Genomic DNA, 27,230 nt, shown 5'->3' on the forward strand with positions numbered 1-27,230 from the left:
CCTTTCTCTCTGGCTGCCCTTAACAGTTTTTCCTTCATTTCAACTTTGGTGAATCTGACAATTATGTGTCTTGGAGTTGCTCTTCTCAAGGAGCATCTGTGTGACATTCTCTGTATTTCCTGAATTTGAATGTTGGTCTGCCTTACTAGGTTGGGGAAGTTCTCCTGGATGATATCCTGCAGAGTGTTTTCCAACTTGATTCTATTTTGCCCCTCACTTTCAGGCACCCCAATCAGATGTAGATTTGGTCTTTTCACATAATCCCATACTTCTTGAAGGCTTTGTTCATTTCTTTTTCCTCTTTTTTCTTTAGACTTCTCTTCTCACTTCATTTCATTCATTTGATCCTCAATCGCTGATACCCTTTCTTCCAGTTGATCGAATCAGTTACTGAGGCTTGTGCATTTGTCATGTATTTCTCATGTCATGGTTTTTATCTCTGTCAGTTCGTTTATGGCCTGCTCTGCATTGATTATTCTAGTTGTCCATTCTTCCATTCTTTTTTCAATATTTTTAGTTTCTTTGTGCTGGGTACGTAATTCCTCCTGTAGCTCTGAGAATTTTGATGGACTGAAGCCTTCTTCTCTCTACTCATCAAAGTCATTCTCTGTTCAGCTTTGATCCATTGCTGGTGATGAGCTGCGTTCCTTTGGAGGGGGAGATGCACTCTTATTTTTTGAATTTCCAGCTTTTCTGCCCTGCTTTTTCCCCATCTTTGTGGTTTTATCTGCCTTTGGTCTTTGATGATGGTGACGTACTGATGGGGTCTTGGTGTGGGTGTCCTTCCTGTTTGTTAGTTTTCCTTCTAACAGTCAGGACCCTCAGCTGTAGCTCTTTTGGAGATTGCTTGAGGTCCACTCCAGACCCTGTTTGCCTGGGTATCAGCAGCAGAGGCTGCAGAATATAGAATATTGCCGAACAGCCAGTGTACCTGTCTGATTCTTGCTTTGGAAACTTCGTCTCAGGGGTGTACCCCGCCGTGCGAGGTGTGGGGTGTCGGTCTGCCCCTAGTGGGGGATGTCTCCCAGTTAGGCTACTCAGGGGTGAGGGATCCACTTGAGCAGGCAGTCTGTCCATTCTCAGATCTCAACCTCTATGTTAGGAGATCCACTGCTCTCTTCAAAGCTATCAGACAGGGTCATTTGCATCTGCAGAGGTTTCTGCTGCTTCTTGTTTAGCTGTGCCCTGTCCCCAGAGGTGGAGTCTACAGAGACAGGCAGGCCTCCTTGAGCTGCTGAGGGCTCCACCCAGTTCGAGCTTCCCAGCAGCTTTGTTTACCTACTTAAGCCTCAGCAATGGCAGGCGCCCCTCCCCCAGCCTCGCTGCTGCCTTGCAGTTAGATCACAGACTGCTGTGCTAGCAATGAGGGAGGCTCCATGGGCATGGGACCCTCCCGGCCAGGTGTGGGATATAATCCCTGGTGTGCCGTTTGCTAAGACCCTTGGTAAATCGCAGTATTGGGGTGGGAGCTACCCGATTTTCCAGGTGTTATGTGTCTCAGTTCCCCTGGCTAGGAAAAGTTATTCCATTCCCCCTTGCGCTTCCCAGGTGAGGCGATGCCTTACCCTGCTTCAGCCCTCCCTGGTCGGGCTGCATCAGCTGACCAGCACCAATTGTCTGGCACTCCCTAGTGAGATGAACCCAGTACCTCAGTTGAAAATGCAGAAATCGCCCGTCTTCTGTGTTGCTCGCACTGGGAGCTGGAGACTGGAGCTGTTCTTATTTGGCCATCTTGCTCCACCCCTCTTCTGCTTCTTTATCTTCATCCATCACTTCTCCTCTTGAGAATATTTGCCTTGTTCCAGTCCCTTGTGCATTTTCAGAGTAACCACTCCTGCAAATGTCAGATGTCTATCTGTGAAAAGAAAGCAATAGATTGTCAACTTTATTTGTTGTGATTTCCAAGAGATGCTCTCCTACCCTCTGCCTACTTTTCTCCCCCTGTGGATAAAACTCTTTAGTGGAAATGGGCAAAATGTTTTGCTTTGATTTAGATTCCACAGGATGAGATAGTTAGAAAGCAAATGGTCTGAAAACAGGGAAGAGTTTAGTGTATTTTGGGAAAAAAATCAAGGTATGTTGTTAACTACTCTAAAGGGGAACCTCTTTACTTGTGCCTCCCCCAAATCTTTTGCACATGTTTACATGAATAATTGTTTTCTAGAAAAAGGTATATTCTTAATCCAATAACTGCAGGGCCTAACTGTACTACACTCCATGCTTTCAGTAACCAACACCAACTTCTTATTTTTGTAGATCCCCTTACTATCTTAAAATGCCTCTCTAAGGATATCATTATTTCTTGGCTTGAAAGCTTAAATAGTGGCTAAATACTATTTCTTACTCACATGAGATTGCATATGGCGAGGGATGCCATTCCAGTGCAATTGGGGAAAAACTGCCCACTTACCCAATCACAAAGTTCTCCTAAAAGGAAAAAAAAATCTATAATTTCAAGTAATTTATGTTGATACTCTCCTGACTCAAGGAAATCATGATTAACTACCTCCCCCCATCCCCTCTTAAATGTGCGTTGTGCTTGAAAATTTGCTTCCAAAGGGTAGCATATGGAAAAAGGGAAAAAGTAACTGTACAGTAGCTATTGTAAACATTACTAAAAACTTGGCAAATACAATAGTGGCCAGGTAATTGAAGTTAACGTTAACCATGGAAGTCAGGTTGATAGCGTGCACACTTGGTTTGATGGGATGAGAGCAGCAGTTCACCTCTGTTGCTTTCCTCTCAACAACTCATAACCCCAGTCTCACCATGAGAAGAATATCAGACAAACCCAAACTGAGGGATATTCTACCAAAAAAATCTGACAAGTATTTCTTAAAACTGTCAAGATCATAATAAACAAGAAAAGCCTCAAAAATTGTCACAGGCCAGAGACTAAGGAGTTAGACAACAAAACATAATGTTGACATTACAGAAAAATGACATTAAGAAAAAACTAGTAAAACTCTAATAAAATATGGAATTCAGTTAATAGTAATGGTGCTCTGAAGAGACTAATAACAATTGTTAGCAATAGTAATGTACCAATATTGATTTCTTTATTGTGACAAGTGGTAGTGTAAGATGTTATAATAGGGAAAATTGGTTGAGGGGTATATTGGAGCTCTACTACCTTTTCTGCAAGTCTAAAACCTCTAAAATGAAAAGTTTATATGTGAGAAAGCAATTAATACATTACTACTTAAAGCCATGCAAATAGCATCTGATATTAAATTTAAGAGTGATATATAGACTTTTTACTTGTATTGATATTTTAAAATCTTTTAAAATTGGAAGATACAGTAAAAATAGAGTGAAAGAAAAAGAAAACTGGAAATGAACATTACTTGAATGCTATTATTTATTAGGCACATTTCTGAACTTTCATCCATCTTATCTCCTTTAAATCTACAGCAAGAGTCCCATTATATTGAGGAGAAAATTGAGACTGAAAGTATGGGAAACAACTCAGGGTCTTATAGCTACAAAATCCATAGAAGATATAAGAATAAAAGTCAGGGAGTGGAAGAATGGAAAGGAACTATAAAGGGCTGAGGGATGCAGGGAAGGGAGGCAGAAGGAAGATGGTGAGTCAAGATCCACAGGACTCTCCACGATTTTGTGATGATGGATGTGTTTTCTGGCATGGTGCTCTGAAGAGACTAATAACAATTTCTGGCAACATAACTTAGAGCTGTTAAGGTTGAATTCTATGACAGTGAATTTTAAATAGATTTGAGATCATTTTCTATTTTCTCACAAGATTATATACAGCTATGTAATGATTTTATTTCCCATGTTTTATTGATAAAAATTCTTTCTATGGATTCAAATTACACTAAAGTTTTCTTACAGATTCATATGAGAAAGCCTCAAAAATACTGAACTTTTTTACATTTTGGATGCCATAACCATAACTAAAGATACATGCCTAATACTGAATAAATAAGCTTTGACACAAAGCATTGATGCTTACTTCTCATTATGTAATTTATTAAGAAGGCAAGAATAATGTGTTTCTGTAAAATTTTCTTCTGAATAATTTTTTCTCTAACCTTGTTGCTATGGGGACAGGGTCTTTGCTTGATTAGATTCTTGGACACTCTGGCTCTCACTCTTTTCTATTATCACCTGGCTAGCAGGCATTTTATTAAAAGATATGGCTTGATTAGTGTAAACAAATATCACTACTTCTGTTCACAGGAATAGATTGTTTTTTGTTTTTGGTCAAAGATACATCTAGCCAGAAAGAGTCTCTTCATCCCAGTGGTTAATAATGTATTTCATCATGAATTATTTTCTTCCAGTGTCAGACCATCAGAAGATATAAATTTAGGCATAAAATATAAGGAAAGAAGTACCTGCATGAAAGAAACACAAAAACCTTATTATGGTGAAGTTATAAAAAAATCATTCAGTAAGTAGTCTCTGTTGTTAATGTATTTTTATAATGTTATTTAATAGACTGGTGTGAATACAAATGGCTACTCTGTGTGTCGGGAATGTACCTATTCCTTAATAAACATGAATGTAATGTCCTGTGAACCCCGTTTAACAAAGGAGAAAATTGAGGTACAGAGACATTAAGTCACCTGTCCAAGGCCCCACAGAATACTAGCAGAAAAAGTGTAAGGTCTAAGTCAGTGTGTTGGACCACTCTTGCATTACTATAAAAAAATGCCAGAAACTATATAATTTATTTAAAAAAAAGAGGTTTCATTGGCTTACAGTTCTGCAGACTGTACAGGAACCATAATGTTGGCATCTGCTTGGTGGAAGGTAAAGCAATAGCAGGCACATCACAGGGTGGGAGCAGGAGCAAGAGGGAGTGGGGGAGGTGCTACACACTTTAAACAGCCAGATCTCTGAGGACTCACTACCACGAGGACAGCACTAAGCCATGAGGGATCCACCCTCATGACCCGAACACCTCTCACCAGGCCTCATCTCCAACACTAGGGATTACATTTCAGCATGAGATTTGGGCAGGGACAAGTATCCAGGGTATATCATTTCATCCCTGGCACCTCCAAATCTCATGTCCTTTTCCCATTGCAAAATAAAACCATTCCTTCCCAATAGTCCTCCAAAGTCTTAACTCATTCCAGCATTAACTTAAAAGTACAAAGTTCAAAGTCTCATTTGAAACAAAGTAAGCTTCTTCCACCTATAAGCCTGTAAAATAAAAAACAAGTCATTTACTTCCAAGATAAAATGGGCAGTGGGGGGGCCGGATGAGGGGAGCGGGGTGGGTAAGATAGGCGTTGAGTAAACATTTTCATTCCAAAAGGAGAAATTGGCCAAAAGACAGGGGCTATAGGCTCCAGGCAAGTCTGAAATTTGGCAGGGCAGTCATTACATCTTAAAACTCCAAAATAATCTCCTTTGATTCCATGCCCACATCCAGGGCACAATGGCACCAAGGGTAGGCTCCCAAGGTCTTGCACAGGTCTGCTACTGTGTCTCTGCAGGGTACAGCCCCTGTGGTTGTTCTCATGGGTTAGAGTTGAGTGCCTGCAGCTTTTTCAGGCATAGGATGCAGCTGCCAGTGAATCTACCATTCTCAAGTGCGGAGAACAGTGGCCCTCTTTACAGAGCTCCACTAGGCAGTGCCCCAGTGGGGACTCTGCATGAGACCTCCAACCCTACATTTCCCCTCTGCACTGTGCTAGTACATGTTCTCTGTGAGGGGTCTGCCCTGCAGCAGGTTTCTTGCTGGGCACCCAGGATTTTTTGTTATATTCTCTGAAATCTAGGTGAGGCTGCCAAGCCTCCTTCTCTCTTGCACTCTATTTACCTGCAGGCTTAGCGTCACATGGAAGCCACCAAAGCTTGTGGCTTACTCACTCTGAAGTGGCTGCCTGAGTTATATCGGGCTCTTTGAGCCACAGCTGGAGCTGGAGCAGCAGGGGTACGCAGAACAGTGCTATAGTCCTTGTAGGCCTGTGGGCCTGTGATGGGAGAGGCTGTCTAGAAGGCCTTCAAGGCCTTTTTCCTGTTGTCTTGGATATTAGCTCTTGGCTCTCTTTTAGTTATACAGATCTCTTTGGCAAATGGTTGCTCCAGAGCCTGCTTGAATTCCTCTCCTGATAATGCTTTTTGTTTGTTTGTTTGCCACATGACTGGGCTTCAAATTTCCTAAACATTTATACTCTGCTTTTTCTTTAAATATAACTTCCAACTTTTAATCATTTCTTTGCTCCTACATCTAAGCTAGGCTATTAGAAGCAGCCAGGGAATATCTTAATGCTCTGCTGTGTAGAAATTTCTTCCGCTAGATACCCTAAATTATCACTGTTAAGTTCAAGCTTCCACAGATTCCTAGGCCATGAACACAATGCAGCTGAAGTCTTTGGTAAAGCATAATATGGGTGACCTTTGCTCTAGTTCCCAGTACGTTCTTCATTTCCATCTGAGACCTTGTCGGCCTGTACTTCACTGTGCACATCACTATCGGCGTTTTGGCTACTACCATTTAACCAGTCTCTAAGAATTTCCAAAATTCCCTTCATCTTCCTGTCTTCTGAGTTCTCCAGACTCTTCCAAGCTCTGCCGATTAGCCAGATCCAAAGCCACTTGCACATTTTTAGGTATCTTTTTAGCAATGCCCCACTCTTAGTACCAATTTTCTGTGTCAGGCCATTTTTGCATTGCTGTAAAGAAATATCTGAGACTAGGTAATTTATAAAGAAAAGGGATTTAATTGGGTCACCATTCTGCAGGCTGTACAGTTATGGCACCAATATTTGCCCACCTTCTGGTGAGGGCCTCAGAAACCTTACAATGATGGTGGAAGGTGAAGGGGAAGCAGGCAATATCACATGGTGAAAGTAGGAGCAAGTTGGGGGTGGTGCCACACACAGTTAAACCACCAGATCTTGTGAGAACTCACTCACTATTGCAAAGAGAGCACCAAGGGAATGGCACCAAACAATTCATGAAAAATATATCCCCATGATCCAGTCATCTTCTACCAGGCCCCGTCTCCAACACTGAGGATTACAATTCAATGTGGGATTTAGAGGGGACAAATATCCTAACTGTATTAGTCAGAAAATATGTGTGAAGTACCTAATACAGTTCTAAAAAAAGAGATGGCACCAGAATTTTTATTCTTTTCCTTAAGTGTTTAAGAAATGAAGATGAATAAAAACTATTTTTGCTCTCAGAAATCCTGAAGCCACACAAAACAATGTATTAGTCTAGTTGTTGACTGACCAGAAAAGAATTATAAGACTAGTAACCTAAAACAAAGGAATCATTATTATACTAAGGTATATTGTTTAGAAACATAGATGAGAATCCTTCCTGAAGCTTTATTTTATATTAAAAATATGTTACCTACTACAAAATAATCTTTTCAACTTTTGTCCAAGGGAATGTCACACTTTCATAGAGCAGATATGTTGATTTCTAAATTTCTGATGAAATTTTGCTGTAAAAAGCTGCCTAATTATTTGTTAACATTCAATGCCCATTTATCAAGTAATCTCCACAGAGTTTTTGTTAGGTTTACATGAGATAGAGATGTAAAGCACTTTGACTACTGCCTGGCATATTACAGCAACCAATACAATCTTATTAGTAATGCTGTTATTGTTATACCTCGGAGCATAACCTTTGGGATTAAACATATTTCAACTTAAGTCCATGGTCTGCTATTTAACAGTTATGTGAACTGAGACAAACTACTAAAGCATCCTAAGTCTCAATTTCCTCATCTGTCTTAAGGGCACAATGATACCTTACATGTTGTAAAGATTTCTTGTTTAATTTGACATAGCACATTAAGTTTTCAAGGAGTGGTCCCTGGCCTACCACCATAATCATCAACTGGGACTTACTAGAAATGGAAATTATGGGACCGTCATCCCTGCTTTCCTCCATTAGTCAGAAGCCAAGGGGGTCACACAGGAGTCTATGTTTTAGTAAGCCCTCCAGTTAATTCTGATGCCTGTTATAGTTTGAAATCCACTGACATAAAATAAGACTTGTTCCATAGCAGCTGCTGAACATGGATTAGTTTCCTTTTCTTAGGTACTGAGCCATCATCATGACAAAAACCCAGTTCCTACCTTCACAGAACTAACAAAGAAACATAAAATTATATCTCAAATTGAGCTTTTTATAGATTTCCATTCTATTATCCAATTATTACATGAAGCACAGAGAATTTGTTTTCACTTTGTTCAAGACTTTGCCTTTAAGAACATGATTAAAATAGATTTCTATCATCTCATTGTGTGCATAATAAATACAGTAACACAGCTCTGGTTTATTTGATAACATTATTTAAAAAGTACCTGCCAATTCAAAATTTTAGATGTTTTGTTAAACTAAACACTGAAAAAAATAGATTCCATTTCACAAAGGATACAATTTTCTTGTAGATAAAAGAAAAACTGGAGCTTTTCCAAAATTGCAGAATATTCATTTTCAAGGGAAAATAGCAGAAAAATACAAAATAAAATAAATGAATGGGAAGCCTTGAGTTCCTTTTGGTTTCTTTGAATAAAAAGCACTATGGATTTATTTTGGACAGCTGTGTTTATAGGGTTTGCAGATCACTGCAGCTGTACCAGCTGAGTAATAGGAAGGTTAAATTTATAAACGTTAACTTGGAAATGTGCTAGCTCTTTCCAAGGAATTAATGATATTGTACTCTTTTCCTCCCTGTCTTCCTCTAAAACCTGCTGTTGTGAAGGTGCATTTAGGTCATTAAGCATTGGAGTCCTGGAAGAGCTGCCTGAAGTGAATAAACCTGCTTTCCTTCTAGACCCTGAGAAATACTTTAGGAAAGAGCCAGAGAAGGAGCGTCCCCAAATTCCAGAGGCCCCGTCACTTTTTGAAAGTAAGTTCTCAGCCATCATACACCTCTACTATCCCTCTTCATGAAACTTAATCATTTAAAAATAGAGTAGAAAAGCATGAAAATAACAAGTGTTTGCCTTGTAGGTTGCCGTGAAACAGTGTGGTTTGACTGTTAAGATTTATAGTTCAGCTGCTGATCTGTGCTCTCAGATAGGACAGCCAACAGGCTGGGCTATATGAAATGAATATTTTTATTTTGTTCCTTTTCTGAAGTTAGAATGCCATGAACACATATCCATGAATCTTCCATGGATGAGAATCTCTCTCCCCAAATAACCTTAATTTTCAAAACCGATGCTGGAGGAAGCCATCATAAGACCACTTTAGAACACAGTGTCTGGCAATCTTGTTTTATTTTCATGTGAAACACTCTAAATAGAGACGACTTAAAATGTATTGTCTTAAAGTCTTCCAGCTGCAGAGCTAGGCTAATGAGATGAGAAGACAAGAAAGCTTAAGTTAGAAACTATAAGTGAATGATGTCTAAAGATATAGAAACAAGATGTACAAAATAATTCTTTATTTTTCAGGCTATTATAGTCTTCTGAGTTCTTAAAAGTTTGAAGAATAATTCTGTAGAAAAATTCTTCCAGCCAAGAAGGGTCCTGTGGGAGAATAGGTAACACAACCTGATTCTCAGTGAAGTACTCAGAAAGCATATGGACACTGCAGGGAAGCTCATTTAAAATAATTAATAAAAAGTTCAAGTTTTCAGCTTGTAAGAATCAGAAAAAATCAGAATTAAACTAAGCCATCTGAGATCTGTGGTTTCAAACTGTTAAAATCCTCTGAGCTGGGGTTCAACATCATCTTTGATAAATAATAATGTTTGCAGTAGAAAGGTGTTTCCTTATATCCACAGTTAGGGAAGTTTAAGAGTCTCCTCTTTGCTTTGTGCCTATGGAAAGGGAGAACAGCTGGTCAACATTTTTGTTGTTGTTGAAATTCTACTTATAGGCAAGGTACAGTTGTCATACTTCATTACCATAGTTAACAGTCTAATTATTATCAGGTTTTTTTTTTCTTTTTCTTTTAAAAAAAACATTTTCTTAGAATTTCTCTTTGCTTGCTCTTGTGTGGGTAATCTATGGTTTCTGCTCATTTCTCTTAAAAATGAAGCCAGAACTTTAGGGCTTTTTTGTGGGCTCAGAAAATGATACCCCAAAATATGCCACTTTGGCATGTTAAGTGCTTTGAATGAAGTAGATTGAAAGGCCTCAGAACCAGTCTCTCTTACCTTCTCCTGCTGTCTACCCTGCTTTTCCTTTCAAAGTTCAGGGAGGGTTTCTCTCTGAAATTCCCTTATCTGACTGAGGAGGGTTCTTCCTAAAGAAATGCAACTGTATTGAACCCCCTCTCTAGGAATCTCATCAAACAACCAGGAAATGTTATTTATCAGAGGAGAAATTAAAAGTCATCACCACATCCAAACAGGCTATTGCCTACTTTCCTGGAGGGTGGTCTAAAATAATTCTTTTTTAACCTAAGAGACTACCTGCATAATAAGACAATCTTTGTTCACAGTGCAGTTCTACCCCTCACCTTTTAAAACTTGTCATCAGCTCCCCCAGAGCACAAAGAAACTTTGTCCTGGGCTATATTCTGTTCCTTGGGCTCATTCATTTCCCCTAAAAAGTATTTACTCTTCCTGTAAAATTGCCTACCCCTCTCACCCTCCCTCCTCCACCCTGCCATTTGCCATTTCCCTCTTGTCTGTGAATAGGGTATTTAAACTTCAACCCTCTGGCCCTTCTTTGAGTCTCATATTTTGTGTGGTTTTCATGCACATGTGTACATTAACAAATTTGTATATTATTACCTGTTAATCTTCGTGTTTTCAATTTACTTCAGTAAGCTCAATTGCCCAACCTCCAGAGGGAAGGTTTAAACTCCCCTACAGCTCTAAATAACTCTTAGTGTGGCTGATAAGGATTTCAGTCTGTCATCCTATCATTTTTCACCAGGATGATTCACTTTTAAGAATGAAATGGGGGCTGGGCGTGGTGGCTCATGCCTGTAATCCCAGCACACTGGGAGGCCAAGGCGGGCGGATCACAAGGTCGGAGATTGAGGCCATCCTGGTCAATATGTTGAAACTCTGTCTCTACTAAAATACAAAAAATTAGCTGGGCATGATAGTACATGCCTGTTGTCCCAGCTACACAGGAGGCTGAGGCAAGGGAATCTCTTGAACTCTGAAGGTGGAGGTCAAAATTGCACCACTGCACTAGCCTGTTGGGGAAAAAAAAAGAAGAATGAATATGGGAAGTACTTATCTTGTCCTTGTGAGCCACAAATAGAATGACCAGTAAAAAAAGATCCAGACATAGGACAAGGTTGTAAAGATAGTCCAGATACAGGTATGCATACAGGAAGAAACCAAGACAGAAAATGGAGTCAGAATTGAGGCAAGATGAATAGGTGACAGAGAATATGCAAAAGCTGGAGGAAAGAAGCAAGAGAGACAGGTAATGAGAGCAGCAAAGACCTCTCTTCAGTGGGTGAGAGTTCCCGCTTCTATGAAGAATCTTTTATATAAGCTGTGGCAGAAGGAAGCCACACACGAATTCTTCATATGGGCAGGGAAGATGTGTGGGTGAAGAGGTGGGGTTAATGGCTGGGCAGAAATAACCAAAGTACCTAAAAGACTCTAATAAATTTTCAAAGAGAATTTTTTCCCCTGGATTTCTTATTAAAATTTCCTGTAACTTCCCCACGGTTTTTAGAAGATGTTTTCTTTCTTTTGGTTTTTTATTTTCTTTCTTCAGTTTTTCTTCCTTTACTTCCCTGTTTTGAAAGTATTTCCTCTTACTTGCCTTTTCTGCAAGTGAAAATAATTTTCTTTTAAAAGCTTCACCAACTTGTGAGAGAAACAGATGCAGATTATTGATGACATAGGACACCATCAATGAGGTTCCATGAAAATGCCAGGAAAAAAGTTTGACTCATTCTGGCTGGAGCATGGGAAAGAATTCAGTCACATTCGAGCTGGGACTTAAAGGATGAGTAGGTCAAAGATGAGGGAGAAAACAGGGAAATAGTGAGGAAGGACGTATCAAGGTTGGGGAAAGAGCAGAAGTCAAAATGAATCCAAGTTGGCTACAATGAGTGACTTCCGGCATTGAGACATTAACTGAGTTTTACACGTGTTAGTAGAGGTAAAGTAAAATGTGTTTGGAATGTGTTAAGTTTGAAGTAATGGTGTGCCATTTACAAATAAAGTTCTGGAGGATTGAAGCAGATTGTATATACATTCTGTGATATCATAGAGTCTTTCACAAGCAGATACTGAAATAATGTTTGTTCATTTTTGTATTTAGCTTTTCCTAGGCTAGATATTGCATATAGTAGCATTTGTGCTGGATGCTGAAGATGCAGAGATAATATGTAGATACCCAGCCTTCAGAGATCTTGACATTGAAGTGGAGCGGGGAAATAGATAAGTAGACAAATAATTACATTCTATAATAAGGGCTATGATAGAGATACATACTGCATACTATGGGAACACATGAAAATCCAGAGATGACTTTTCAAGAAAACCAGAGTATACCCAAACTAGATGTTAAAAGTTAAGTTGCTATGAGCCTGGTTATAAAAAAAAAAAAAAAAGCAAGGGATGATACTCTGGTAGAGGAGTAGTATAGGCAGCTCTAAGGTGGTATAAATAATATGATGTGCTAAAGGAGTTACATGTAGTTGCCACTGGCTGGGTTCTAGAAGGAGATTGAAGAAAACGAGGCTAGACAGGTAGGTGGGGGGCAGACCAGGGAGCATCTAGTAAACTATACTAAGGACTTTGACATTTATTTAATCAGAAGTAGGGAGCTATTGAAATATTTTAATCATTCTGAATTTTACCATTTTGTATCCTATATTACCTCTTCAATGTTTATATTTATTTGTATTATTCTTAAAGTGATTGTTCTAGAAGTTACAATGCTTTTTCCTGTGCTCTTTATTCCTTCTTGTGGCACTAGGCTTTCATCTGAGACCATTTTCCTTCAGTCTGAAGAATTTTCTACAGAATTTCTTAAAATATGGGCCTGCTTGTGAATAATTTTCCCAGCTTTTACATGTCTGAAAAATGCATCTATTTCATTTTGACTTTGGAAGGATATTTTCATTGGATTTAAAACTCTAGATGTCAGGGTTGTTGTTGTTGTTGTTGTTTCAACTTTTTATAGTTAACATACTTCCCTGCAACCATAGTTTCTGTTTAAAATCCTGCTCTTAATATTATTGAATCATCTTATTCTGTCTGCTTTTAAAATCTTTCTCTTTAGCCTTGATTTTCAGATGTTGTACTGTGATGAGTCTAAGTACTGTTTTTATGTGTGTGTGTGTGTGTGTGTGTGTATTTATGCTACTTGGGGTTCATAGAAAGTTATCAAATGCATCTTTCTTCAATTTTGAATAATTCTCAGCCATTATCTTTATCCAAATTATGTTTTATTCTCATTCCTGCAATTACACATATGTTAGACTGTTTAATTATATCACAAATGTTTTTGATGCTCTTTTAATAAGTGGAATTAAATAATGGAATGAATAAAATGGAAAAACATTTTATTTCCTTAGGTAGGCTTCAGTTTGTATATTTTATATTGACCAGTCTGCTTTTAAACACATCTAATCAGTTCCCAGTTCCAGATTATACATTTATGTATATCTGAAATTATATATATACACACATATTTATATACTTTCAGTTTTAGAATGCCACTTGAATCTCTTTTATACAGATTCTAGTTCTCAGTTAAATTTTTTTCATCCATTTTGTTCATCTTTTCTCTCTGTTTTTGAAACATGTTTATAATGGTAATTTTTAAAGTCCTGGTTGACTAACTCCAATATCTGGATAATCCTTGGGTTGCTTCTAATACATGTTTTTTTCCTCTTGGTTTTTAGTCTCATTTTTCCTGCTTCTCTGCAAGTCCTGTAATTTTTTATTATATGACAGAAAATATAAAAGATCTATAGACACTAAAATTAATATTTTCTCTCAGCAATGGTTCACACTTTCCTTAATTCAGCAGAGAGAATAAGACACTGATGACCTTAATCTAATTAGGACTTGAGCCGGGTCAGTGCTGAGGTACAGGTTTAGTTAGGCTTAGTCCACTTCTGATTTCAAATATCTGTTTTAGGTTTCCCCTTTTAGTGGGGTATTGTCTCCCACGTACTGCAAAACTGCAGAAAACATTACTCTGCATTTCCAGTCCAATCCACAGTCTCCCACACCACCCCAGGGCTCAGAGAATGTCCTATGGGAAAGACGGGCCAAACTCTGACATTTCTCTAGATTCCAATACATCACACCAACCCACATAGCCATCAAAATGCTTCCAAATTTACTTTCCCATGATAGAGTCTCTCAGTCGAATGCAGGTCTGTTTCTTAGCAATGCCCAAACATAATAAATCCTCAGAAAGAAGAAAATACTTGGCAATTTTAGCTCATCTAGGAAGGGCCCTACCATCTCCGGAATTAGTTATTTTGGTCATCATTGCTTCCACAGCCTTCTGATGGCTTTAAACATATCATTTGTAATTTTATCTTTTTTTTTTTTTTTTTCTATCTGGTGCAGTGAGAAAGATAACCTGCAACTACCTATTAAATCCTATCCAGAAACAAAATTCCTGTTGAGATGTTTAAAACAAAGTGTCATGACCAGATTTGCATTTTAGAAAGCATTCTGAAAACTGTGGTAGATACATTAGTCTAATGGGGCTAGACTGAAGGTAGCAATATTATAGTAATAGGAACTTGTTGTGTGCAGTCAGCTCTCTGCTTTTGAGTCATCACTTCGCTTTCTACTGTTCGTTTATATCTGAATAAATTATTCACCCTATTAAGTCTCAGTTTATTTTTCATCTGTAAAATTGGGATAATGATGCCTGCCTCTTGGAGTTATGTGGGTTGATTATAGCGTGATAGCTAGCACACTAACCATTCACTAGATGATATCTATTATGATTTTGAAGATGAGGAAAACCTAGAAAGGAAATAACTAGCTTGAGAGACATTAAGGAGGTTGAATTTAAAGGATTATGTACCCAATAAGAGATGAATACATGTGTGTCGATCAGTCTTCTAGTTTGGATAACTATGCTGAAGTAAAAAGACTATCACTGAGAGAGGAAATACAGAAGAAGATGATGTAGAGTTAGAAAATGACATTAGTTTCTAAGATATGTTGAGATGGAGGTGACTATGGGACACTTACTAAAGAAAGCTGACACTTCCAAGAAACTAGCCATCATAGAAAGGAAAAATAAGTGATAACTGAAAAGAAACTATAGTTGATAGGCCTGTTTTAGAATTAAGTTCAATATTTTTCTTCTGATTTTAGATTTGATGCATGCATATTATAGAAAATTGACTAGTAAGAAGTAAGCAGAACTCTAAGGAATATAGGAATAGGAAAATGAAAGAGCAGCCACTACTTCCCAGGCCTGAGATATATTGACCAAGGAAGAGTCCCACCCATCCCAGGGCTGCCTCATTGAATGGCAAACCCACAGAGATGCTGTATGTGGAACTTACCAGAAATCTACCACTAGGGTTTCAGGAGAAACTATCCATAGGAAGGTGCTGTTTCTCAGAACTTACTGCAAACCCATTAAGAGGGTACGGGGAGGCTGTTCACACGGAAGAGTCACACAGTTGGCCTCTTGCTTGCCAAGGATATTATGGAAAACCATTCATGGAGTGGTACCAGATAGGTGGCATACTGCTGACAGGGGAAACTGCTAGCTCTGGGTTCTGGAGAAGCCTTACCTGCGTTGCCGGAGTCTGGTGTTGGAAAAGCTACTGCAAGAGCTTGGTATTGGAGAAGTCATCCTGTAAGAGCCTAGTGCTGGAAAAACTGCAGGGCAGGATTCTTGGGAGAGGAGCACAGAGAAACTGGAACTTGGAAGACAAATCCATTTCTCCTCCAGTGTCTCTCCATTGCCCCTTAGCCAACAACATGCCAGCTAGCAAAGGAGACATTGTAGGCTTGAGTCTGTCATCACAGAGCAGGCATCAAAAAGTTTGGGCAATACATTGATAACTGGCATATTCTCATCTTATCTGCCCCTTCATGCTTGTTCTCCACTCCTCGTCCTTCTACATCATGTTAGGACCTTTAAAATTACAGTTTTATCCCCAGTAAGTTATAAGGTGTAATGGTTGTCTTTGGGGGTGGGAACGGGAATTGCAATTTATAAAGAGAATAAACCATGGAAATGATAAAGGTATAAAGACAAAATCTTAAGCGTAAGACTGGTTTCAAAACAAAGTTCTACTACTTGCTAGCTTTTTAAACTTAAGCAATTCAAGTAAACACTGTGTGCCTTAGTTTCCTCAACTGAAGATAGGCTTCATCTTAGTTATCATCATAATGTTTCTGTGAACATTAAATGATGTAACCCATGCGAAGCCCTTAGCACAGTGCCTGATACCTAGTAAGACTTGGACACATTTTATTTACTGGTAATGTCCTGTATTATTATTCAACTAAATAGTTCTACAGTGTAGGAATTACTATTCCCCACATTTTTTATATGAAGAATTGTGGCATAAAGAATTCAAATAACTGACCTAAGTTCACATAGATAGTAAAAGTAGAGCCTAGATGGGAATGCTAAAAAACTGACTCAGGTGTTTATGCTATTAATATTTCTAAATGCAGCCTTCCCTGTTCAAATAGTATTCAAATCAAATTCCCTAGTTGCTTATTCTTGCTCTTATTTCTAAAACCAGCCATTTTACTGTATTATCTCTTTTTATTATTTTCATTTAAAATTGTTCATCTCCTTTTCAAAAGGATAATGCTGAATTTAAAAATCATTATTATAAAAGAATACTTCAAAAAAACCTCAATTACCAATATATTTCTCCTGCACACCATCATTACAGAATCTACCTTATATCTTTGTACTGCATTTTACCCACCTTGCTGCAATCTCCATAATTACTTCATGCATAGGTTATTTGGCAATTGTACAATGAAGTCTCACTTTCAATGTCCTAAACTATCACTTTGGAACTTGGGACAGTTTTCAAACACTTTAAAATCACCAGGTGATGTTTTAGCCATACCTGCTGGGTTTTTTATGTCCTTTGGTATTCTCTTTCTTTCCCTTTCAACTTGAAACATCTTTCGTCGCACTTTCCTTTTAGCTTTCAAGTTGTTCCCAGTTGGTTCTTAAACAGCTTGAAACCCCTCTTTGATATGCCTTATTCAAAATCCTGGAAGCTACTTAGAACTGGCTCTATGTCAGGTTTTGCCAGTAAATTCCCCACGACCCATTCACATTGTATCTGTAAAATCTTTAAAACTTGAAACAGTGTGGAGAAAATGCTCTATTAGTGATACTTCGGGTGAATTGTTTTGTTGTAGCTGTTGTTGTTCTGTGAAAGACAAAGCATATGAAACAAAGAGATGGTTTTATTCAGCCTACTGCAGTACGGAGAAAGTTCATTAAACAGGAACATCTCAAAGACAAGAAAGGAGGTCTGAGCTTTTGTAGAGATAGGTAGATGAGGAAGTCATCTATGTTTCTTATAGGACTCATGAGGAAGGAAAGAGAGGGTCTTAGAATATATGAGACGAGAAGAGTCCTTTGTGGTTAGCTGTTTCTAGAACATGTAAGGGTAGAGAGATTTCTTAAATGGCTTCACTTTCCAGGAGCACTGGACTGAGGTAAAGTTCAGCATTGTCAGTCTCATCCACCTTTTGTTTAAGAAAAATGAGTACCTCTCATTGCTGAACAACCTAGAAGTGATCCTAAAGCTCCTGGGTGGGGCAAAGCAGTCTCAGAAATAGTGTCTCAGGGGTTCTTGTTGGTGTTGCTCCTACAAAACCACTTGAATTTATATTGTCAGGTGGAGGCAAAGGTCAGCTGTTTTGAAGTCCTGAAGATCCTAGGAGAAAGGGATAGCTGCAAGGCAATCGAAAGTCTATATAGGGATCTGGGATGTCAGGTTTTAGTTCTTGGTAATGTCCTTAGGTGGGAGGGAGAAAAACTGAAAATATTAGTTTGGAAAGTTGTAGTGAAATGTGGAAAAAAAAACCACATAAGATTGAAAAGTTTGGAGAGTTGACAATTTGTGCAAGGTAGCAGACTCCAGTCCAATTTGAAGTAAATCCCAAAAGTGGTGTTTCCAAGGAGAAGAGGAAATCAAATCTCTAGTAGATAAGAAAAGTTTGCATATCCACCAGAGACTTGCAACTTGAAAAGAGGGACAAAAATAATTCAAAAACAGTGAACTCAACCAGAATCTAACAACCCAGAAGGGTGTGCTGGAGATAATACATAGGGTTTTATTGAAACATACAATGTTTCACATTAGCCCTTAAACTACAGGTGAAAAATATACACGTAAGCTTTTAGTAAAATCTAGTTTAATGTATCTTTCTTTTAGAATAGTATTTTAAATCTAGCACTAGTAAAGAAAAATAATCTTTGATATTATATCAAAGTTCTTTCTTGAACAAATAATTAAAATGCAGGAAGAAAGCATTCATAGATATATACATTGACTATATGATAAACGAGAGATTGCTACACATGGCTTACCTCAGAACCTTTTAGATAGTAAACATCTAGAATGAACAGAAAACTCAGGGGTACTTTAAAAGTAGAAATCCTTCCTATTGCTCTACATTTTTGTTTACATAACACTAAATTATCTCAAAATTCACAAATACAATTCACACATACCAAAAGTCGGGGTCTATAAAACAGAAGTCATTAATATGTGAACAACATATTTAAAAGGTTCAACAGGTCCCAAGCAACCATCATTTGAGAGTCATATGAAAACTATTGAAGTATTTTCATTAATCATCACCACTCTTTCTCACCAACCAGTTGCTTTGTTGCCTGGTTGTTACCGGATGGTGGCTGAAATAAAAGAACATTTGACAATACTGACCTAGAGCTTAGATTTAGAAATCAGAACCTTGACATCAAGATGCGGGCAGTGGAGAGCAGCATGGGCATCACCTGGGAGCTCCTTAGAAATGCAGCATCTCAGGACCCACCCCAGATCTGTTGCGTGAGAATTTGTATTTTAACGAGATCCCCAGGTGATTCTTATGCACATAAAAGTTTGATAAATAAGGATGATTTGTCTAGAAGACACAAAATGGGATGCAGAATAGGAGGAAGAATGTGAATTAGAAAGGAGTTTTCAGAATGCTGTACACTCACAGACAGGTAGTCATTGCATACTACATTACATAGCTGCCAAGTCCCTTGTTGCCAGGGTATCTTTCTGAGTTTTGCCGCTGTTGTTCAGCTGATATAGTTAGTTGCCAATTAGCAGGCAAGGGAAAGACCAGAAGATAATATATAAACCAATTCTTCTGTGTTGAGATCCTTGAATCATTTTATTATAGAGAAAATGTTTTGGATACTTTCCTGACCACCACATCTTTCCTTTTCATCACTGTGAAAACAGCTTTTGGCTATCATTATAGCAAACCTCGTCAGGCAGCCAAGTATAAAGAGAAGTCATATTTTCCCAGGAAGGGAATAGTGAATGTAAGTGGTTACTGATAACACTAGATGTTAATTTTTAAGAACTTGGTTGTGGTTAAATGGATGTGTATGTATATATATGATGTGGAGAATCACCCTTTTATCAATATTATAGGGTCCCCAGGTCTCTGGAATGCAGGGATTCCAAAGGGTGAGGAGTGAGCCAAACCCTCTGCATGCCTGAAAGTTCCTTCATTCATGTGCTCATATATTCAACAAATATACTTTTTGAATCCCTTTCCATGAACCAGATACAATGCTGGGTACTAGAGATATATGGTATACAAAGGCAAACAAAGTCTACTGCTGTTGAATTTATTGTCTAGAAATAGAGATAGGTAATAAGTAAGTAAATAAATAAAGATGATAAGTTTGGAGAGTGATATTGATAAGAGCTAAGAAGAAAATAAAACAAGATAATATAATAAGGAGACATTAGGAAGAACATCAGTGAAGGTCTCTCTGACATTTAAGCTAAATCCTAAGATAGAAAGTTCTACAAAGATTTTGGGCCAGAATGTCCCAAGCACAGGAAACAAGTATGAGGCTACTGAGAACAAAATTGACATGTTCCAGGAACAGAGAAGCCGTCACCGTTGCTAGAATGGAGTGAGGAGACAGGTATCAGATGAGATTAGAGGGTGATCAGGGGTCTTGTCATGTGGGACCATGTTGCCTGGGCAAATATTTGATTTAAGTATAAAGGGAAGCCTTCAGAGAATTCAAAGAGGAATGTGACCTGATGAATCTAGACACAGTGTCTGTTGCTCACTATTCTAAGCAAACTACTGTCCAGGATTTTAAATAAGTTATATGGCCTGGGAGGCAAGAAGTTGGAGGCATGAGGTTCCTAAACTTGTGATCATATGGGAACTTGAGGGTGCTTTAAGATAAGCTGTATATTTATTTATTTATTACTTTTCAAAAATGTCAGCTTTTATTTTAGATACAGGGAACACACGTGCAGGTCTGGTACATAGGTATATTGCACCTAGGTAACGAGCATAGTACCCAATAGGTAGTTTTTCAAACCATGCCCCTCACTCCATCCCTGTCCTAGTAGTCCATAGTGACTATTTTTATCATATTTATGCCCATATGTGTTCAATGTTTAACCCTTACTTATAAGTGAGAACATGTGGTATTTGGCTTTCTGTTCCTGCATTAATTTGCTTAGGATGATGTCTTCCAGCTTCATCAGTATTGCTGCAAAAGAGATGATTTTATCTTTTTTATGGTTGCATAGTATTCTATGGTGTGTGTGTGTGTGTGTGTGTGTGTGTATCTCGCATTTTCTTTATCCATTCCACCATTGATGAGTACCTAAGTTGATTACACGTCTTTGCTATTGTGAATAGCATGGTGATAACACACGAGTGCATGTGTGTTTTTGGTATAATGATCTATTTTCCTTTTGATGTATTTCCAGTAGTGAGATTTCTGGGTCAAGTGGTAGCTCTGTTTTAAGTTATTTGAGAAATCTCCAAACAGCTTTCTGCAGTGGCCGAACTAATTTACATTCCTACCAATGGTGTATAAGCCTTCCCTTTTCTCCACAGCCTTGAAAGAATCTGTTGTTTTTTGACTTCATAATAGCCATTTTGACTGGTGTGAGAAAGTATTTTACTGTGGTTTTGATTTGCATTTCTCTGATAATTAGTGATGATGAATATTTTTCCTTTGTTTTTTGGCCACTTGTGTGTCTTCTTTTGAGAAGTGTCCATTCATGTCCTTTGCCCATTTTTTGATAGTGTTGTTTTATGCTTGTTGATTTAAATTTTTCTTGTAATAGAAATTGGACGTCAAATCTTTGTCAGATGAATAGTTTGTGAATATTTTCTCCCATTCTGTATGTTGTCTGTTTACTCTGTTGATGGTTTCTTTTGCTGTGAAGAAGCTTTTTTATTTATTTAGGTTCCACTTATCAACTGTTGTTCTTGCTACCATTACTTTTGGGAGCTTAGCCAAAAATTCTTTGCTGAGACTGATGTCAATAAGGGTATATCCTAGATTTTCTCCCAGAAATTTTCTAGTTTTGGGTCTTATATTTAAATCTTTAATTCATCCTTAGTTAATTTTTGTATATATGTTGAAAGGTAAGGGTCCAGTTTCAATCGTCTGCATATGGTTAGCCAGTTATCTCAGCACCATTTATTGAACAGAGAGTCCTTTTTCCATTGGTTGTTTCTGTAGGCCTCATTGAAGATCAGATGGTTGTAGGTAGGCAGCGTTATTTTTGAGTTATTTTATTCTTTTCCATTGGTCTATGTGTTTGTTTTTGTGTCAGTAGCATGCTATTTTGGTTACTGTGGCCTTATAGTATAGTTTGAAGTCAGGTAATGTGATGCCTCTAGCTTTGTTCTTTTTGCTTATGATTCCTTCAGCTATTTGGGCTCTTTATTTTTGGTCCAATTTGAATTGCAGAAGAGTTTTTCTAATTCTTAAATGAATGACATTTTATTGTTTTGTGAGGAAGCATGTGGTTGATCTTAGAATATGTTCTGTGTGCAGATGAGAAGAATATATATTCTGTTGATTGTTCGGTGGGGTGTTCTGAAGGTATCAATTAGGTCCAACTGATAAAGTGTAGAGTTTAAGCCTAGAGTTTCTTTGTTAGTTTTCTGCCTTGATGACCTGTTTAATGTTGTCAGTGGGGTGTTGAAATCTCTCAGTATTATTGTGTGGTTGTCTAAGTTTTTTCATAGGCCAAGAACATGTTTTATGAATCTAGATGTTCCAGTGCTGGGTATGTGTATATTTAGGATAGTTAAGTCTTCTTGTTGGATTATATGCATATGCCCTTCTTAATTTTTATTTGTTTAAAATCTGTTTTATCTGGCTTAAGAATAGGGACTCCTGCTCTTTTTTGTTTTCTGTTTCAGTGGGAGAACGTTATCTATTTCTTTACCGTGAGCCTGTAGGCATTTTTACATGTGAGATGGGTCTCTTGAAAACAGCAGATGATTGGGTCTTGTTTTTGTAACCAGCATGCCACACTATGTCTTTTAAGTTAGGTTTATAGCCCATTTACATTCAAGGTTAGTATTTGTATGTGAGATTTTGATCCTGTCATTATGTTCTTAGCTGGTTGTTATGTAGACTTGATCATATAGTTGCTTTATAGTGAACTGTGGGCTATGCACTTAAGTATGTTTTTGTGGTAGCAGGTGCTGTTCTTTTGGTTCTGTATTTAAGATGCCCTTAAGAGACTCTTGTAATTACGGCTGATCCCATTGAAATAAATTCCCTCAACATTTGCTTCTCTGAGAAAGATTTTATTTCTCTTTTACTTATGAAGCTTAGTATGGAGGGATATGAAATTATTGCATGGAATGTTTTTTTCTTTAAGTATGTTGAAAATAGGTCTCCAATCTCTTTTGGCTTGTGAGGTTTCTTCTGAGAAGTCTACTGCTAGCCTGATGTGGTCTTTCTGTATGTGACTTGACTAACTGCCTTTAAGATATTTTTTTTCTTTTGCATGACCTTGGTGAATCTGCTAACTGTGTGCCTTGGGGATGGCCCTCTTGTATAGAATCTTGCCAGGGTTCTTTGTATTTCTTGTATTTGTGTGTCAAACACTCTAGCAACATTGGGGAAATATTTGTGGACTATATTCTCAAATATATTTTCCAAGTTGCTTATTGTGTCTCCTCTTAGGATTATCAGTGTGTCCTAGATTTGGTCTCTTTACATAATCTCATAGTTTTCAGAGGTTTTGTTCATTTTTTATAAATTCTATTTTTGTCTGACTGAGTTGATTTGAAGAACCAGTCTTTGAGTGCTGAAGTTTTTCCTTAGCCTTGTCTATTCAGCTGTTAAAACTTCCAGTTGTATTATAAAATCCTTGTAGTAAATTTTTAAGTTCTAGAATTTCAGTTTGGTTCTTTCTTAAAATAGCTATTTAATATTTCAGCTCTTGGATCATTTTACTGGATTCCTTGGGTTCCTTACATTGGGTTTCAGCTGTATCCTAAATCTTGTTGTGCTTGCTTGCCATCCAGATGCTGAATTCTATGTCTAAGTTGTGTATTCAAGTAGACGTAAATTTTCTTTTTTTCTCAACTTTTATTTTTATTTATTTGTTTTTATTTTTATTTTACTTTGAGTTCTAGGATGCATGTGTAGAACATGAAGGTTTTTTACATAGGTATCTATGTGCCATAGTGGTTTGCTGCATGTATCAGCCTATCATCTAGGTTTTAAGCCCCACATGCATTAGGTATTTATCCTAATGCTATCCCTCCCCTTGGCCCCCACCACCCGACAGACCCCGGTGTGTGATGTTCTCCCTGTGTCCATGTGTTCTCATTGTTCAACTCCCACTTATGAGTGAGAACATGTGGTGTTTGGTTTTCTGTTCCTGTGTTAGTTTGCTGAGCATGATGGCCTCCAGCTTCATCCATGTCCCTGCAAAGGAGATGAACTCATTCTTTTTTATGGCTGCATAGCTTTCCATGGTGTATATGTGCTGCATTTTCTTTATCCAGTCTATCATTGATGGGCATTTTGGTTGGTTCCAAGTCTTTGCTATTGTGAACAGTGCTGCAATAAACATACATGTGCATGTGTCTTTATGGTAGAATGATTTATAATTCTTTATGTACCCGGTAATGGGATTGTTGGGTCAAATGGTATTTCTGGTTCATATTTTGTTTTTTTTACAAGTGATATTCAACCATCTCCAGACACAAACCACAGGAATTTTGACAAACCAGCCTGTTTGTTATAATAAGAACACATCACTTTGTTGTTGTTGTTGTTGCCATCATCCTGTGATAGTGTACTTCATGGAAAGTGTATCAGTCAGAGGGGAAACAGGGAAGTAAAATCAGCAGGACTCCATATTGAGATTTATTACAAGAGGTTGACTTATGGGTTTGTTGGGTTGGCTGAGCAAGTTCAAAATATGTAGCACTAAGTCAAGAAGAAAAGATCATGGGCAAGCTGGGCACAGGCAAAAATGTTCATTGGTAGAATTTCTTCACTCTTTTAGGGAACCTCCAGTCTTCTTTTAAGTCTGGCTTGCCAGATTATCCAGGATAATCTCCCTTATCTAAAGTTCGTTGATCAGGAACTTGAACTACATTTGCAAAATCCCTTCAAAGCAACACTTATATTAATATTTGACTTCATAGCTGTGAACTTTACCCTGCGCAACTTAATACATCAAGAAAGTCATCACAGCAAGGTTAAAAACATTTAAAAAATTATTGTAAGCAAGTTCAATAAATGATTATTTCTTACATGTATTATGATCTACTACATACTCAACACATCATCATAAAAAATCATTATGCCATTAACCTACGAATAGTGGTTACTACGAATAGTGAGAGGTTTTGATGTTACTACGAATAGTGAGAGGAATTGATTACCATTATGCATTTAAAAGATGTTAACTTAATGACATCATTTTTGCCACATATAGATTTACAAATGAAGCTAATGAAGGTTAAGTTTTCTGGGCCTCATCTACAAAGACCCTTTGAGTATTAGAAATTGCTAGGAGTTTGAGAGTGTTCTAGGTGAAGAGCAGAAGCAAGGTTACAAGCAGCAATCATTTCCAGGTAAGCATTTCAGGTATCTTTTTAAAAAGAGATCTCAGGAGAAAAGGACCTAACTCTAAAAATTACTAGTAATTTGTTGAAATTTATTTTATCCTAAATAGCCACTTTTATAAATAAATTTATATTTGTAATTTTATATTCTTTTTTTCTAAACAGAGCTCCCAAAATTGTAACTTTCAGGCCCAAGAAACAGGGATCTACCCCTGCACATGTACTTTTTATAATCCGTTTGTTAACTAAAAAGAAAAAAAATTAAAAATGAGCCATCCAAGTGAGTTTGTCTCTTTCAATATCTTACAAAGACTTATCAGTTATTGGATTAATGGTCTTGAAACCCAGTCAATTACAATGAAAATTTGTCATCTAGTTGAGAGACAAATCTCAGTAAAACAGAATTTATTTCAGAAGTAACATTCTGGCTTTTACAATATATCTCAGAAGGGCTCAAAGGCATCAGAATTGCTTGTGCTTCTAAAGTGCTAATCTGCAATCATATGGGACAGGACCAGTTGCTGATGTGCAGATATCCACATTATCTCATACTGCTGGTATTAGGCAAATGGAAAGTATTGTCTTTCATTTTATCTCTGCTTAATGCTAGTTCCAGATTTATTCATTTTCATCTTATTGCTTAAAAAAAATTCACAGAATTCAAATATTAGAACATATAAAAAATTATTCATTGAGAAGTTTCCCTCCCTCCTCTGATGATGTTCTGTATTGTTCCCACTGTCGTCTATTTCTTGCAGCCGCTATTACAAGTTTCTGTGTAAACTTTTAGGGTTTCTATATGTATTTATGATTTTGAACATGACCTCTGCTTTCTTTGGCAAGTATGTCAGTCAAGGGTGAACCTTTTTTCATTTGTCTAATATATTTTTTCCATTCTTTTATTAATAAATTCCTGAATCATTTTATTTTAGATGTGTTGTTTCACTTTTAATCCATTTTTTAAAAATCATTCTTTTTTAAAAAATTGGGAAATAGAGCATCTGTATATTTATATATTAAACACTTTGTTTCTCAGACTGTTTTATGCTATTTATATATTTTTAAATTTTTCACTGCATCTGTAGCTTTTTATTTGTTTATGTTTTTGTGTATGTTTATTCTAGTGATTAACTTTATAATCATAAGAATTATGTAATTCCTCTAGTTCTTCATTTCTCTTAGACACTATTAGATCTATGCTCAGTGATGATAGAATAAACTTGCTTTCTCATTCTCCTGCCTCCCTTCTACCATACAATTTCATTCCATAACATGATTTTCTTTATGCTTACTTTTATAAATTTGCCTATGCTATTAGTTGATTTTTCAATTTTCAATGCTATTCTTTGTCTCTGATTTATCATAAACAAGGTTTCTTTCTCCTTTATCCTCATAATTTTTGTCAATTGTATCATTCATACATTGTCAGGCACATGGACTTTATCTTCTATTTTTGCCATCCTTAACTCCACATTGTTTTAATTTTACTTCTGCACTTTAATATATTCAGTGATCACCACCAAGTTATTTTTTTCAAAATTTTCTCAGTCATTTCTCAGTTTAGCTTTTTTTTTTTTTTTCTTTTTTTTCAGATAGCGTCTCCTTCTGTCACCCAGACTGGAGTGCAGTGGCACAATCTTGGCTCACGGCAACCTCCGCCTTACAGGTTCACACCATTATCCTGCCTCAGCCTCCCAAGTAGCTGGGACCACAGGTGCCCGCCACCATGCCTGGCTAGTTTTTTTTTTTTTTATATTTGTAGTAGAGATAGGGTTTTACTGTGTTAGCCAGGATGGTCTCTATCTTCTGACCTCTTGATCCACCCGCCTCAGCCTCCCAAAGTGCTGGGATTACAGGCGTGAGTCACCGTGCCCGGCCTCAGTTTAGCTTTTTGAAATTTCCTCAAAGAGGACTCTGGGGAACAATGATCCCTAAATTTCTTGCATAGTGACACCATTGATAGTTTTTGGATTTGAAGGACAACTTGAATATATGTAATATTCTTAGCTCACATATTCTTTCCCTGATTATCTTGTAGGCATTGCTCTACTCTTTTCTGGTGTTGGTCATTCCTATAAAATATCTAATGCAAGATACTTTCCTCCTTTTTAGGTCACTTGATTATTTTGTGTAGTTGCCAGAGGATTTCCTCCTTATCTTTAAAGTCTAATAACATTACTGGGATATGACTTGGTTTTGAGTATTCTAAGTCAATTATTCCTAGTACACAATGTGTCCTTTCTTTTTTTTTTTTTTTTTTTTTTTT

At 37.4% G+C, this 27,230-nt stretch overlaps 1 protein-coding gene across 1 annotated transcript in view; it reads left to right on the forward strand.

Annotated features, from left to right (window-relative positions):
- WDR49 (WD repeat domain 49) overlaps positions 1 to 27,230 on the forward strand; it is a 181,140-nt gene that overhangs the window by 150,103 nt on the left and 3,807 nt on the right. Inside the window, 2 exon segments of the mRNA XM_011944625.1 lie at positions 4,308 to 4,417; positions 8,705 to 8,851. Coding sequence (XP_011800015.1) covers positions 4,308 to 4,417; positions 8,705 to 8,851 — 257 coding nt within the window.

Source organism: Colobus angolensis, unplaced genomic scaffold, assembly GCF_000951035.1.
Source record: "Colobus angolensis palliatus isolate OR3802 unplaced genomic scaffold, Cang.pa_1.0 Scaffold234, whole genome shotgun sequence".
NCBI lineage: Eukaryota > Metazoa > Chordata > Mammalia > Primates > Cercopithecidae > Colobus > Colobus angolensis.